The following is a 16,730-nucleotide window of genomic DNA, read 5'->3' as shown; positions in this document are numbered from 1 at the left end:
GTGTTACAATATTGTAATGTTAATCAAAATTCAAGCTGTCAGAGTAAAATGTGTTCAGGTATACATATCTCAAACAATGTAAATCAGTATACATTATTTTGCATGTGAGCAAATGAGAATTCAGAATTTCCTTCATCATCAAGTATAAAAGGATTTCCCCTACTGTGTTTATGTTCACAGGATCTGCATGAAATTCATTTGTAGTTTCTGGAAAATACAAAGATTTTTAGGAAGAGAGATGTGAATAATCTACTAGAAAATCTTGATGTTTGCTGACTTGATATTGTGCACATGAGAATTTTAAATGGGAGAAATTTTACTAAATTTTTAAGAATCAGATAAATCGTAACCTTTTAGACAAACACATTAAAATATTGTACCTGCAAAATTCAAATTTGATACATTCATTTTTAGACAATGAATACTGTTATACTAAGCATAATTACAGTAATTCTAGGTGTTGAGTTCATAATTGGAAATATAGGTAATGGGTTCATAATAATGGTGAACTTCATTGACTGGGTCAAGAGAAGAAAAGTCTCTTCAGTTGATCAACTCCTCACTGCTTTGGCCATCTCCAGAATCTGCCTGCTCTGGATAGTACTCCTAAGTAAGTTGATATCTGTGCTTTGCCCATTTGTATTTTGGACTGAAGAAGTATTAAAAATGATTAATGTTACCTGGACTGCAATCAATCACTTTAGCGTTTGGCTTGCTACATGCCTCAGCATTTTTTATTTTCTGAAGATAGCCAATTTTTCTAACTCTACTTTTCTCTACCTAAAGTGGAGAGCTGAAAAGGTGGTCTTAGTGACACTGCTGGTGTCTGTGGTCATTTTATTTATAAATATCACACTTATAATCAAAGAGATTGACGTCTGGGTTGCTGGATATAAAATAAACAAGACTTGCAGTTCCAGCTCAAAAGACTCTTTGTACTTTTCCAGGGATTTTTTACTCAACTACTTGATATTCACCATCATACCCTTCACTGTGTCCCTGATCACTTTCCTCCTGCTCATCTTCTCTCTGTACAGACACCTCAGGAATATGCATCTGAGTGCCACAGGCTCCGGAGATGCCAGCACTAAGGCCCATTTTCAAGGCTTACAGACAGTGGTTGCCTTCCTCCTCTTATATGTTGTTTTGTTTCTGTCTCTTTTCATGCAAGTTTTGATTTCTGAGTTATGGAGGAAAAATGCAATCATTATGCTTTGCCATGTTTTTGCAATGACTTTTCCTTCAAGCCACTCGTGCATCCTGATCCTGAGAAACAAGAAGTTGAGACAGGCCTATCTGTCTCTGGGGTGGTGGCTGAGGTGCAGGTTCAAAGATGCAGAATCCTAATTTCCTTCTACCATCTAGGGAATTATCTTCATTATTCCAGGGGAAAATTGGTTTGTTAGGAATTCTTGTATGTCATAAAGTTTCTCTTGTTCTGCGATTTTGTATAAATGTAAGAATTTTAACAATGTTTGGAATAATCCCTAAATAAGCATATACTATGCCTTAGCAGAATCCATGTAAGTATGTTTGTTAGGGTACTTATACAAAGAAGGATGTGGATACAGGCCACTTAAATAAACAAGACCTTTATTATAATGAATAATATCAATGCTGAATGAATGAGTCACCTTTTTGAGATTTTAAAATGGAAAACCATAATATAGCATACTAGTCATGTATACACATGAGACATAGTGACTAAAACAGAATTTCATAATTGTATATGTATTCTTAATCTAGAAAAAGTCCTTATATTTAAGATAATGAATTAAGGATAAAATATAGACTGTTAGAAAGCACATAAGCTGTCCATTGTGTTAAATAAGAGATCCCATTTATAAATGTTTGTAGAAATTCCTCAATATCATGAGGCTAACTTATTCCATTTTCTTATGTGTATATAAGTTTCATATTCAAGACTTTGGATCATACTCATCTTTAATAGGAATATGTAATATGTATTAAAAATACATGTATATTTAACAATATAGTTTTCTTTTTCTGTTGGGTTTTAACTGGAACTAATGATATAAGAAATTCCAGGTCACTGATAATGTGGTAGATCTTTGGAGCTTGTATGGTACCAACTATTAAAACATGTTTTGATTTTAATATAATAGGCTACTAAATCATAACTGATGTTAAATTTATAATTGAATATCACTCTAAGAGATTTGTAGTCTTGTTATGTTGTATATTGCTATGTTGTCCAATTTTACTATTGGTTAGAAACCAATCAAGTTGTCATAAGAAAAGATACTTAAGTGACCTGTGAATGATCATCTATAATTCTTAAAACCTTTAGTTACCTGTATATATCCTTAATATTTGTGTTATGGAAGAAATGAAAGTTATTTTGATAATACATATGAGAGATCGACATGTGGCACAACAGGTTAAGCCACCACCTGCAGCACCAGCATCTCCTATTGGAGAACAAATTTGATTTCCGGTTGCTCCACTTCTGATCCAGCTCCCTGCTAATACACCTAGGAAAGCAGCAGATGGTAGTCTAAATGCTTAGACTTCTGCCACCTACACAGGATACCCTGATGAAGTTCTTGGCTGCTGACTTTGGTCTGGCCCACCCCTGATTTTTGCAGCTATTTGGGGAGTGAACAATTGGATGGAAGATCTATTTATCTATCTCTGTCTCTTCTTCTCTTTGTATGTCACATTGCCTTTCAAATTCATAAATTTTAAAAAATAACAATATAAGTGAACATTTTAATATATTAAATTATTTTACATATTTACATTATTTTTACATATATTTACACAATGTGGAGTAAAGGTAATGAAGTCATAGTCATGTTAAATCTACAGCAAGACAGAATTCTGCATAATTTCAGAAATGAAAAGTTCTTATTCATGTATTGTCAGACAGAAACCCCTTCCAACTGCAAACTTAGTGTTGGAATAGATTTTCCAGTTCTATTGTAGTCCATTCATTCATTATTCATTAAACAAATCTAGGTTGAATGTATTTTTAAGTGGTTTTGGAGATATTTTAGTAAGAAACATATACTGTAAAGTAAGAAATTGGCATATGCTAGAGGTAGCTAACAACAGAATGCTGTAATATTTTATAGAAGGGAATCCACATATTTTGTAACTGTTTAACACTAACAAGTCTCCTATGGGGAGACTCATGTTCTGAGACGTCTAAAGTCTTGTCCTGTAGTGCAAGCAGGTGCAATCACAGGGCTCCAGTGATGACCACAGCAGAACGAATGCCTCTGCAAACTCCTCCACAGGAATAGGCTGCTCACAGTCACATAAGGAATCTGTGGGTAAAGGGAAAACACAAAACAGTATAAAATTTTGGTGCTTGGGGTTGGGGCTATGGCTTGGCAGGTACCATAGTGGCCTCCTGCAGTGGCCAGCATCCCAAAATGGTGCCCATTCGAGTCCTGGCTGCACGACTTCCAATCCAGCTCTCTGATGGCCTGGGAAAGCAGTAGAAGATGGGCCCTTGCACCTGCGTAGGAGACCCAGAGGAAGCTCCTGGCTCCTGGCTTCGAATAGGCTCAGCTCCAGCCATTATGGCCACTTGGGGAGTGAGCCAGTGGATGAAAGACCGCTCTCTTTTTTTCTCTCTGCCTCTGCCTCTATGTAATTCTGCCTTTCAAATAAAAAGATTTTCATGCTCATCTGAATAATTTTTAATTTTTAAGATGATATTCAAATCTTGATGTATGTGTACATACACATGTGTAATATTTGTGTTTTGTTTGCTGAGTTAGGCAGTTGTCTTAATAAATTGACATGTGTGCTTTGTGACTAAAACTCATTTATTTCTTTGTAGATAGAAAATTATGCCATCCTTATAGAATTACTTAAAATAATTATTTTAATGCTTTCAATTATTAACTTATAATACTAATTTTTGTTGTTTGTCCATTAGTGATTTGTCTCAACATTCAATACATTAATTGACTGTGCTGATAATTAACATATTTGTATGTGAAGACTTTGCTAGGATTTGACAATAAATATAACAATAATTGTATTTTTGAGATAAATATTTGAAAAATAAACTTGAGAAAATCTCTTATATCTTCTAATAAAACTTTGTGTTAAAAAGTGTTGAATGTGTTTTGTTAAATTTAATAAGTGCTCATATATTTCCCTTTTCTTAGACCAACTATAATAATGCCCCATGTTTTTTATTTTTTAAATATTTACTTATTTTGAGAGGGGAGTTCCAAGATGACAGAATAGGGAGGGAGCACACTGATGGTCCGGGAAGGGAAGGTTCAAAGAGGGGTGAGAATTTGTAGTTTTGGGGAAAGGGAAGCTCTTCCGAAACGGGGGAGACAGGGTGGACCTGCGAGGAGGACACGGACGCCTGAGGAGCAGGACACCAGCAGGAGTGTGTAGACACCAGCAGGAGTGTGTAAGCACCAGCGCTGGAAGCCGAGGTGAGACAGGGTGCTCGCCCAGCACCGCTGTAGCGGCCGCCACTGCCCCTCCCTCAACCCACCCTGGGACACACACTGAGACACGCACAACTGAGTGGGGGAGGAAATAGAAAACGGAACAGAGACCGCCCAACCCACAATCAAAGTTGCAGCGGGCAGAGTGCAGCCATCTTGTTTGTTTACATTCAGGCTTAAAGGAGGCTGGCCTCTGCTCCGAAGGAGGAAGCAGCAGGGGCGGAGCCCAAAGGTGGTCTGGAGCTACTTGACACTCCTCACGCAGGAGGTGCAGTGAAAGAGAGTGGCTGACCAATGAACCCCAGGCACAGACACATAAGGGCGAACATAGGAACAAGGAAACTGGCCCCCCAAGGGGCAGAGATTGGCACCTCAAAGCCCTGACACCAGCCCACTCAAGTTACAAAAAATAAATAAATAAATAAATAAATAAGTAAAAAATAAACAAACAAACTCTAGAAAGCAGAGCAGCCTGCTAATGCTGGATATTGGTACAGACTCACAGCAGCCCATAGCAGAGGGAAATCAACCTGAAAAACCACCCAGATGGAATGCCAAAAAAAAAAAAAAAAAACCCACAATAAGAATATAGAAGAACATATAAACTCGCCAATGGAGCAGGCTAAACCAACCATAACAGAGGCTGAAGAAGAAGAATTTGAAATTATGGCAGAAAAAGAATTCAGAAAATTAATAATCAGAATACTTAGAAATAATGAGAAACAATGTCGAGAGCTGAACGAAAAACAAGCCCAAGGATTAGAGATCCTAAACAGAAGCCAGAATGAAATACTGGAAATGAAAAACTCAATTGACCATATGAAAAACACTGTGGAATCCCTCGGAAATCGAACAGATGAAATAGAAGACTGAATATCAGAATTCGAAGACAAACTTCCAGAAATAATACAGTCAGTTCAAACGCAGGAAGAAGAAATTAAAAAATATGGTCAGAGACCTTCAAGATTCAATCAAATGGTGTAAAGTTCGGATAATAGGAGTCACTGAGGGGGTGGAAAGAGAGAATGGATTGGAAGGTGTTTTCAATGAAATAATATCAGAAAACTTCAAACAAAGGCAACAGGCAAATTCAACAGATAGCCAGGACTCTGAACAGAGTAGACCAGAAGAGAAATTCACCGCGACACATTGTGGCAACACTCAGCTCAGTGACACACAAAGAACAAATCCTAAAATGTGCCAGAGAAAAGCGACAAATCACATTCAGGGATAAGTTAATCAGACTCACCCCAGACTTTCCATTGCAAACACTACAGGCAAGGAGACAATGGCATGATATATTTCAAGTTTTAAAGACAAACAATGCCAACCTAGAATACTATACCCTGCAAAGCTATCATTTATGAATGAAGGGGAAATAAAGATCTTCCACGACAAACAGAAACAAAGAATTTGTATCCATGCGTCCAACCCTAAAACACTGGCTCAAAGACGTGCTGCACACAGAAATACAAAAACAAGAACTTCACTACAAAAAAAAAGCGAATGTAGAGTAACCTACAAACAAAGTTCAAAATACATAAACAGCTCGTTTAGGAAACATGAAGGGGAAAAGACAGTATTTAACAGTAATCACACTGAATGTGAATGGTCTTAATTCTACTACCAAAAGACATAGACTAGCTGATTGGATCAAGAAAGAGAATCCATCTATATGTTGCCTTCAGGAGACACACCTTATCAGCAAAGATGCACGCAGACTGAAAATGAAAGGATGGCAAAGATACTCCAAGCTAACAGAAATCAAAAAAGAGCTGGTGTGGCCATCCTGATATCAGACAAAATAGACTTTAACATAAAAGCTATTAAAAGAGACAGAGAAGGGCACTATATAATGATTAAAGGATCTATCCAACAGGAAGACATTACTATTATAAATGTATATGCACCTAATTACAGGGCGCTTGGCTACCTGAAAGAATTACTAAAGGATTTAAAGGGAGATATAGATTCAAATACAATAGTAACAGGGGACTTCAACACCCCACTCTCACCAATGGACAGATCAACCAGTCAGAAATTCAACAAGGAAACAACAGAGTTAATTGATGCTATAGACCAAATAGACCTAATAGATATCTTCGGAACCTTCCACCCCACAGACAAAGAGTTCACGTATTTCTCCCCAGTACATGGAACGTTCTCTAGAATTGACCATATGCTAGGCCATAAAGGGAGCCTCAATAAATTCAAAAAATTGAAACTATACCATGCAGCTTCTCAGACCATACCGCAGTGAAACTCGAAATCAACAACCCAAGAATCTCTACACCATATGCAAATATATGGAGAATGGACAACATGATCCTAAACAAACAGTTGGTCACTGAAGAAATTAAAAGAGAAATCAAAAGATTTCTAGAAACAAATGAAAATGATAACACAACCTATCAAAACCTGTGGGACACAGCAAAAGCAGTGCTAAGAAGAAAGTTTATAGCAATTGGTGCCTACATCAAGAAGCTGGAAAGGAACCAAACAAATGAACTCTCCATGCATCTCAAGGATTTAGAAAAACAGCAGCAAATCAAGGCCAAATCCAGAAGGAGGAAAGAAATACTAAAGATCAGAGAAGAAATAAACAGAATTGAAACAAACAAACAAAAAAACACACACACAAAAGATCAACAAAACCAGGAGCTGGTTCTTTGAAAAAATCAACAAAATTGACACACCATTGGCCCAACTAACCAAAAAAAGGAGAGAGAAGACCCAAATCTGTAAAATCAAAGATAGTAATGGAAATGTAAAAACAGACACAACAGAAATAAAAAGAATCAACAGAAACCACTACAAAGAGATGTATGCTAACAAATTGGGGAACCTGGAAGAAATGGATAGATTCCTGGACACATACAACCTTCCTAAACTGAGCCGTGAAGATATAGAAAATCTAAACAAACCCATAACCATGGAAGAAACACCGGGTGGCTTCACCGCCGAATTTTACCACACATTTAGAGAACAACTAACCCCCGTTCTTCTCAAGTTATTCAAAACAATTGGAAGGGAGGGAATCCTCCCAAATTCTTTCTACGAAGCCAATATCACCTTAATTCCTAAGCCCGGAAAAGACACAACAGAGAAAGAAAACTACAGACCTATCTCCCTGATGAACATAGATGCAAAAATACTCAACAAAATTCTGGCAAACCGAATCCAACTGCACATCAGAAAGATCATTCACCCAGACCAAGTGGGATTTATCCCTGGTATGCAGGGATGGTTCAATATTCAAAAGTCAATCAATGTAATACATCACATTAATAAATTGAGAAACAAAAATCATATGATTATCTTAATAGATGCAAAGAAAGCATTTGACAAAATACAACACCCTGTCATGATGAAAACCCTAAGCAAATTGGGGTTAGAAGGAACATTCCTCAACACAATTAAGGCAGTCTATGATAAACCAATAGCCAGCATCATATTGAATGGGGAAAAGTTGGAGGCATTTCCATTGAGAACTGGCACCAGACAAGGATGCCCACTCTCACCATTGCTATTCAATATAGTCCTAGAAGTGTTAGCCAGGGCCATCAGGCAAGAAAAAGAAAAGTTACGGAGAAAGAGGAAGAGATAGATAGAGAGAGAGAGAGAGAGAGAGAGAAATCATCCTAATGCAGGTTCACTTCCCAGATGACCACAACAGCCAGGACTGGCCCAAGCTGAAGCCAGGAGCTAGGAACTTCTTCTGGGTCTTGTACATGGGTGCCAGGGCCCAAACACTTGGCCCGTCTTCCGCTGCTTTCCCAGGCCATTAGCAGGGAGGTTGATCAGATTTGGAGCAGCCGGGAACCAAATTGGCACGCATGCGGGATGCTGGCATTGCAGGCAGTGGCTTTATTGGTTACACCACAGAGCTGGCTCCTGATTATTTTCATATTTTATATTTATATCTATTCAATTGTTTACATCAATATACAAATGCTTCATATTAGGCAGTCTGTTTCTCCTCCCTTCAATGTAAAAGTTGCCTTTAAGAGCAAAAATCATGAAGTCGATTTTAAGTAGTAAATTTCTAGATTTTAATTAGGAGTGATTTTGTCCCTGTATCTACTTTGGTTTTAATTAATAGAAATTTAGATGTTGATAAAATGACAGGTTTACAATTACTACTCTTTTTTTTCAACTTTATTTAATAAATATAAATTTCCAAAGTACGACTTTTGAATTATAGTGGCTTCCCCCCATAACTTCCCTCCTACCCAAAACCATCCCATCTCCTACTCCCTCTCCCATTCCATTCTTCATCAAGATACATTTTCAATTATCTTTATATACAGAATATCAACTTAGTATATATTAAGTAAAGATTTCAACAGACTGCACCCACACAGACACACAAAGTATAGAGTACTGTTTGAGTAGTAGTTTTACCGTTAATTCGTTAAGTGATAATGATTTAAGTAGGTAGATATTTAGAAAGACTTCTGATTGATTAATTTTTATTACTTAACATCTGGTACAAACCATTTAATGAGCAAAAAGAGATAAAATATATCCACTTCTACATTCACATACATAATTTTTTTTTCAAGATTTATATATTTACTTGAAAGTCAGAGTTATACAGAGAAAGAAGGAGAGGCAGAGAGAGAGAGAGAGAGAGAGAGAGAGAGAGAGGTCTTCCATCTGCTGGTTCACTCCCCAGTTGGCCGCAATGGCTGGAGTTGGGCTGATCCAAAGCCAGGAGCCAGGAGCTTCTTCCGGATCTCCAATGCAGGCACAGGGCACAAGCAGTTGGACCATCTTCGACTGCTTTCCCAGGCCATAGCAGAGATGGGATCAGAAGTGGAGCAGCCAGAGCCAGGACTCAAATTGGCACCCATATGGAATCTTGGCACTGCAGGCAGTGGACGCCACAGAAGTGACCCCACAAATACGATTTTGACTTTGAAATGGATGAATGACAGAGCTCTTGTCTCAGGCAGTGACTTATTAACATGTTTTCTACATGGAATGGGAGTGAATCACCCTCCCTGACAATCTCACTTTGTCTGAAAAACTCTGTCCCTGACATCTACTGATCAGATGACAACCTGAGCTATCACCAAAGCAAAGTGAGGAGGTGTGGCGCTGGGATTCTCTGCAGGAGCTCCTATGGGGTGGCGGTAGGATGCGCTAGGAACCCATGTGCTGTGGCTTTTCTAAAGGCCTGTGCGGTTTCAGCAGCAGCACCCACTCCACACACTCCCCACCCCCTCAGTCGTTTGCATTTCTCTTTGCTTATTTTCCTGAGCTCATCTTTGTTCCCTGGATTAGCCAAGCCAGGAGGACCTCACTGTCTCTACACTAATGGTATGTTTGTAATCTCAGTATTTTTTTCTTTTCTCTTAACTATGCCCATGCTGTTGATTTGCCTTCTCCCTGCATTTCTCTGAACCTAATTTAAGTGGGGATATTTACAAGGTTGATTACTTTCACTCTTTTGCTCAGGGATTACTCCAGGGCACAGCAAGTGGGGTCAGCCCTGCAAACCTTATCTTTGCCTGCCAGTTTGAAGGTTATCATACTTGTTCTGCCTTGTTTGGCTACTGTCACTGAATTTATTTGACTGATGCAGTGTTGCCATTCATAACTACCAAGGAGACCTGTTTTATGCTCCTATTTTTACCAGGCAATATAGGATCCCTTATCTGAGTGTAATGTGGTGCCTGCAATGTAGGTCATGGAACAGCTGTGGGTGGAGAGTAAAGGAATGTGGATACAGTCTGAAGATACTTGGTGCTGATCCAGGAGGTACCCTTCTCCACAAGGGAGAGGCCCAGAATGAAGAAGATTTTTTTCTTTGTGGATAAATTCATTCAAGCTCAGTGTGTGCTGCATGTGATAATAGATCTCCACTTTTTTCCCAAAAGCAGAGAAATAATTGTAAGAGGGTACACAGTATTTCTACTTAACACTCTATAATCAAATGGCGGTTCTGCAAATTCCTTAGAAAATGTCACAGTACTGAACATTGCTAGATGTATAATAAATGACATTGTTATATAAATGCTGACTTGTATATGAAAAAATGACAAATCTGAGTTCTTACAACGGAAACAGAATAGGAAGGAAAAGCATATTAGTGTGTGTGTGTGTGTGTGTGTGTGTATGGGTATTCCCATGTGAAAACTAGAGAGAAAAATAAATATTTTAGGAATAGTCCTCCACACCTCCAGGACATTATTGGACAACCCTGAGGTTTTGTAGGAAGAATGTTGGTGCAAGTGTGTAAAGGCCACTATACACGTTTGACTTAAAGTTTCTCAAAAATCTCAGTGCTTAGGAATTTCCATTTGTCAAATGAGATTCTAATTGCCTGCTACTTGGTTAGAATATTACAATGTTTCATAACAGAATTCAAGTTGTCAGAAAAAAATGTGTTCACCTGCCAATAGTTCAAATGATTTAACTAAATATACCTTTATTTGCATGTCAGCAAATGAGAATTCAGCATTCCCTGCAACATCAGCTGTACAAGGATTTTCTCTGCTGTGTATGAAGCTCACAGGATCTGGAGGAGGCTCATTTGAAGTTTCTGGAAAACACAAAGATTTTCATGAAGACAGATATGAAAATCCACTAGAAAATCTTCATGGTTGCTGACTTTTCTATGCCAAAATTACTGGGAGTGTATTACTGAATTTTCAAGAATTGGATAAACATAGCCTTTTAGATGAATTAGTGTATTTTACCTGTAATATTCAAATTTGGTGCATTCTCTTATAGGCGATGGGTAGTATTGTACTAAGCATAATTACAATTATTCTTGGGGTGGAGCTTGTAATTGGAAATCTGGGCAATGGATTCATAGCACTGGTCAACATCATTGACTGGATCAACAGAACAAAGATTTCTTCAGTTGATCAACTCCTCACTGCTTTGGCAGTCTCCAGAATTGCCCTGCTCTGGGTAACATTCCTAAATAAGTTGCTTTCTGTGCTTTATCCAACTGTGTTTTGGTCTGTAGAAATAATTAAAATGGCTAATATTATATGGATAGCAAGCAATCATTTTCAAATGTGGCTTGCTACAGACCTCAGCATCTTTTATTTTCTGAAGATAGCCAATTTTTCTAACTCTACTTTTCACTACCTAAAGTGGAGAGTTGAAAAGGTGATCTCAGGGACACTGCTGGTGTCTTTGGTCCTTTTGTTTTTAAGTATTGAACTCGTAAACACACATACTGATTTCTCGATTGTTGAATATACAAGAACCACAACTGTCAATTCCAGTTCAAATGAATCTTTATACTCTCCCAACCATTTTTTACTCAGCTACACGATAATCACAGCCATACCTTTTATCATATCCCTGACAGCTTTCCTCCTGCTTATCTTCTCCCTGTGGAGACATCGCCGGAAGATGCAGTTCAGTTCCATCGGGTCCAGAGATGCCAGCACCGAGGCCCACTTGCGAGGCATGCAGTCTGTGGTTGCCTTCCTGCTGTTATATGCAGTTTTCTTTCTGTTTCTTGTCATGCAACTTTTTTTTTATTGGTTGCAGCAGGAAGTTGTGATCACTATGCTTTGCCATGTTTTCACACTGGCTTTTCCTTCAGGCCACACATACATCTTGATTCTGCAAAACAAGAAGCTGAGGCAGGCCTCTCTGTCTGTATTACGGTGTCTGAAGCGCAGCTTCAAAGGTGCAGAAACCTCATTTCCTTCTACTAGTTAGAGAATCATATTCTGGAGGAAGATCAGTTCATGAAGAATTGTTTTTAGTCAACAGGTTCTCTTTTCCATTGTTTCACCATTCTGTGTAAACACATGAATTTTAACTTCAATAACTGGAAAAATCTATCACAAAATATATTATTCCTTAGCAAGATATATATATATACATATATATATATAAGTGTATTTATTAGTGTAGTTACATACATCGGGATATGAATACAGATAAATAACATATAAAAACCCTTTATAAAACCAATAATAAGAATAGTGTGTGACTCATTTACATTTTTGAGGTTGTAAGGTAGGAAATATATATATTTATACATGTAAAACACAGTGACTAAAATAGAATTCATAATTATATATAATTATATATATTCTTGTTAAAAAAGATTTATTTATTTGAGAGGCAGAGTTACAGACAGAGAGAGATGGACATCTTCCATCCACTGGTTCACTCCTAAAGTGGCTGCAGTTGAGGAGCTGGACCAATCCAAAGCCAGGAGCCAGGAGCTTCTTCCAGGTCTCCCACGTGGGTTCAGGGCCAAGGACTTGGGCCATGTTCCACTGTTTTCCCAGGCCATTAGAAGGGAGCTGGATAGGAAGTGGAGCAGCTGGGACTCTACCTGGTGCCCACATGGGATGCTGACACTGCAGGCGGCAGCTCTACCCACTACACCACAGCACCAGTCCCTATATATTTTAATATAGACTAAACGCCTAATATTTCAGTGCAGAAAGGTAAGATAAAATACAGACTGTTAGAAAGCACATACACTAAATCTGTTGTGTTAAATATGAGAGACCATTTATAAATACGTGTGGAAATTCCTCAATATTATGAGGCTACTTTATTCTAATTTGCATATGCACAGATTTGTTTCACAATCAGGAAATCTTACATAATATTCATCATTATTAGGAATATATAATTTACCTTCAAAATACATTTATTTAACAATCTAGTTTTTATTTCTTTTGTTTTCAAACTAGAATTGCTATTATAGAAAAAAAAACCTTTTCATTGATATAACAGCACATCTTTGGAGCTTCAATTGCACCAAGTATTAAAAAAAAGTTTCAACTTAGATATGATAGGCTAGTAAATATCGATGTCAGTTTAAGAATTGTACATCACTCTGAGAGACTCGTAGTCTTGGTACCTTTGATTTTGTCATGTCTCCAATTGATTAGAGACCAATCAGATTGTTATAGGGACAGATATTTATAGTGATTTCTGAGTGATCACATATAAATTCATAAGACCTTCTGTTTCCTGTATGTGTCATTAGTATTTGTTTTGTGGTAGAAATGAAACTTCTTTTAATAATATATTTGAGGGGTCATTGTGTGGTACAGCAGGTTAAGCTCCACTCAAAGTGCCAGCATCCCATATTGGAGCAACAGTTCGAGTCCCGGCTGCTCCACTCCCAGTCTAGCTACCTGTAAGTGGGCTTGTGACAACATCAGATGATGGTCCAAGTGCTTAGACCTCTGAAACCCCCATGAGATACCTAAATGGGATTCCTGACTCCTGGCTTTAGCCTGGACCACCCATCCCTGGCTGTTGTGGTCTTTTGAGCAAAGAATCAATGGAAGATCTCTCTCTCTCTCTCTCTCTCTCTCTCTCTCTCTCTCTCTCAATGCTTTCTTTCAAATAAATGAATAAATCCTTAAAAATAATAATATATGTGAAAACTTTTCAATAAAATGAACTTACAAATTAGAGTAAAGGTGATGGAATAGTGGTGATGTCCCCTGATTCCATGTGCTAAAACTTTAGTGTGACATAATTCCGGATAATCTAGAAAATGAAAAGTCAAATTTATTTACGTCTTATTGTAACAAGGAAATCCACACCAACGTCCAGCTTGGTGCTTGGAACAGATTTTATGGTTCTCTTATTGTCTTCCACCCATTCATTATCCATTGAACAGATCTGTGTTGAACATCTTTCCTATGTGATCTTGGAGACATTTTAATAAGAAATCTATACTATTTTAGATATAATTGCTAGCACACAGCAAATAACAATTACCCAATAATATTCAAGAGTGACTGACTACATATTTGAGTAAGTTTTGTGTGTCTGCCATATCAGTGCTGAAGTATATAAAATTTAATATGAGTGGGTGAAAGCTTAGAAAAAATCATTTCAATAATTGGATGAAAAAAGAAAGAAACATGATCATGAACTATATTCAATAGTGGGTTTCCAAATTCATTTAGGGAAGTCATTACTTATTGGTACTGAATTAAGGAAACTTTTTTAATTTGAATTTTGATTCTATATCTATCAATTTTCTCTTGTATCTCTGAGTCTCTGGATTGGTCACTGATTTTCTTCTTCCATTCTTAGAATTCCTTTTCTATTTAAGAATGGTTGAATCTATCTTATGTTCTAGAGGCAATCAGAACAAACGTAGTATGGAATATGTTGTACATAATACAATAAACCTCTCTACTTCTATGAAATTGCTATCTGTGAAATCTATACAATGATTCTTTTTGCAATTTTATTTAAGGCATACAAATTCCATGTACTTCATATATACAGATTCAAGGACACAGTGATACTTTCTACCCCATCCTCCCTACTGCCCACACTCCCACCTTTCTTCCTCCTCCCTTTCCTATTCCCATTCTTATTTTTTTTTTTACAAAGATCAATTTCAATATAAGTTCTGGCTGTTCTGCTTCTGATCTGGCTTTCTGCTAATGTGCCCAGAAAGGCAGTGAAAGATGCCTCAAGTTTTTTGACAATGCCTTCCATGTAGGAGATCATGATGGAGTTACTGGCTCCCCAGTGTGCTCTTGACTATGTATTTTTACAGGTTTATCATTTTTCACATTGACAAATAAAATTGAGTATGTTTCCTGTAGGCAGCCTTTAGACAAATCAAGGCCAGTCTTGGCTTGTGGAGTTCTTGGGATAAGAAAGTCACATACTCCTATCCTGAAGGAGGATGATAATCAAGAACACTCTGTTAAAATTATCTGTGCCACCAGAGGCCCCAATAAGTTGCTTACGTATGTTGTTATCTTTTGTGCTTCTTTGTGCTGGATATGTATAAATACCACTGAGACATTGGAATAAACGAGCCTTGATCAGCCTTGTTGTCTTGGCTCCATTCTCTGTGATCTCTTGTCCCTCTTTTCAGTCCCTCTCCGTCTCTTAGGTTCCATTCAACTGGTACGGCTGGCCCGCACAGTTTCCAATTTGCAACATGGTTTTTGCAATATACCAGGTGACAGATGACTAATTCTACCTGATTAAGAAGCATTTCCTTACATTATTGTCATTTCTGTGTCCACAGTAATCTCAGCCATCTCTTAGCAAGGAATACAATCTCCATTCACTGTAATCACCATGTTGTATGACAGATCTGAACAAATGTGTCCTGTGTAAGTGAAATTTTATATCGTTAGGACATTTTCCCAATAACCCCACCCCAACCTCTAGTCATGATACTTTTCCTTGCTACAGAAGAGTTAGAGACTTGTTGGCACCATAAACTCAGAAAGAAAAGGAATAAGGAATGCCACTTTCTTGCTTAAATCAGTTATACAAAATATATGTGTTAAAATATGGTACTGTGTTTCCTAAGAATATATAAGTATCAGAAATTGAAAGAGCAGCCTCCCCAAATAACTAAAGAAGGTATAAAAGGAGTGGAAGACAAAAAAGAAATAAAAATGTACATGTGTTTAACTTTGTATTTGAACTTGAATTCTGAACTACTATGTCAAATTAATGACGGCTGGTAGAGCAATGCTAATATCAAATTAAATACTTATTAAGGCAAAAGGCAGCAATGCATAAATGAAAATATTTAAGCTAGTGAAATAAGAGCAATCATTAGATCCATACATTTTTTGAAAAATGTCATACCACAATAAGTGTTTCAAATTTTTTAAATTGGACAAACCATTGAATCAATATACATTAAATTTTAATGTATTTTATGATAGAACAAGTAGAATAGGAAATAACAGAGGATGTAAATAACATAATTAATAAGATAATCTGGAATATTTGTAGATTTTTTATAAACAGAGAAGCTTAAATATTTCAAAGAAATTTATGTTGTGCAAACATATATTGTTAAAATTAAAAACTCTCAATGTATGCCAAGAATGACTAGTGCATAAAATGTTACCAACCCTAAAATTAAATAATATCTTACTGATATAGTAAGAGCAATTACAATGGCAACTATGCTAAGTAGTTATGGAAATTAAAGCATTAATTATTAATAAAAGGTAACATTAAAAAAAAAAGAAAACACTTTACGGCCAATCCTGACCTTACAGTAGAAGAATACTGCAAATATTACAGAAAACAAATTTTGAGTGTTCACACAGCTGAAAAATTCACATTTAAGCAGGCACTTATTGTAAAGATTTTAAAAAGGGAATGAGTCCATTGTTTGGCTCTACAAGAAAGCAATGAGTGACAAAGTAAACTTAAAAGCTGTAGAAGGAAATTATGAGGGAGTAGAATAACATTACATGGTTTTATTGTATGCAGACAACTTAACTATACTCAGTGTTTCATATGAACTGTTTTGTTTAATCCTGAAAGCAACTA

The 16,730-nt window shown here is 37.1% G+C and overlaps 2 protein-coding genes across 2 annotated transcripts; both read left to right on the top strand.

Annotated features, from left to right (window-relative positions):
* The first annotated feature begins 417 nt into the window (after positions 1-417).
* On the top strand, positions 418-1,347 carry LOC100343687 (taste receptor type 2 member 14-like). The gene has a single exon (XM_017338099.3). The coding sequence runs from the start codon at positions 418-420 to the stop codon at positions 1,345-1,347; it is 930 nt and encodes a 309-aa protein (XP_017193588.1).
* Positions 1,348-11,189: 9,842 nt separating this feature from the next.
* On the top strand, positions 11,190-12,137 carry LOC100349290 (taste receptor type 2 member 14-like). The gene has a single exon (XM_008249415.1). It carries the CDS (start codon positions 11,190-11,192, stop codon positions 12,135-12,137), a length of 948 nt encoding a protein of 315 aa, XP_008247637.1.
* Positions 12,138-16,730: the final 4,593 nt, after the last annotated feature.

Source organism: Oryctolagus cuniculus, chromosome 9 (genome assembly GCF_964237555.1).
Source record: "Oryctolagus cuniculus chromosome 9, mOryCun1.1, whole genome shotgun sequence".
NCBI lineage: Eukaryota > Metazoa > Chordata > Mammalia > Lagomorpha > Leporidae > Oryctolagus > Oryctolagus cuniculus.
This window is presented reverse-complemented; position numbering and strand designations above follow the sequence as displayed.

Bases quoted from the DNA above. Each gene is read 5' to 3' on its own strand.
- LOC100343687 (XM_017338099.3), top strand. From the start codon at position 418: ATGAATACTGTTATACTAAGCATAATTACAGTAATTCTAGGTGTTGAG.
- LOC100349290 (XM_008249415.1), top strand. From the start codon at position 11,190: ATGGGTAGTATTGTACTAAGCATAATTACAATTATTCTTGGGGTGGAG.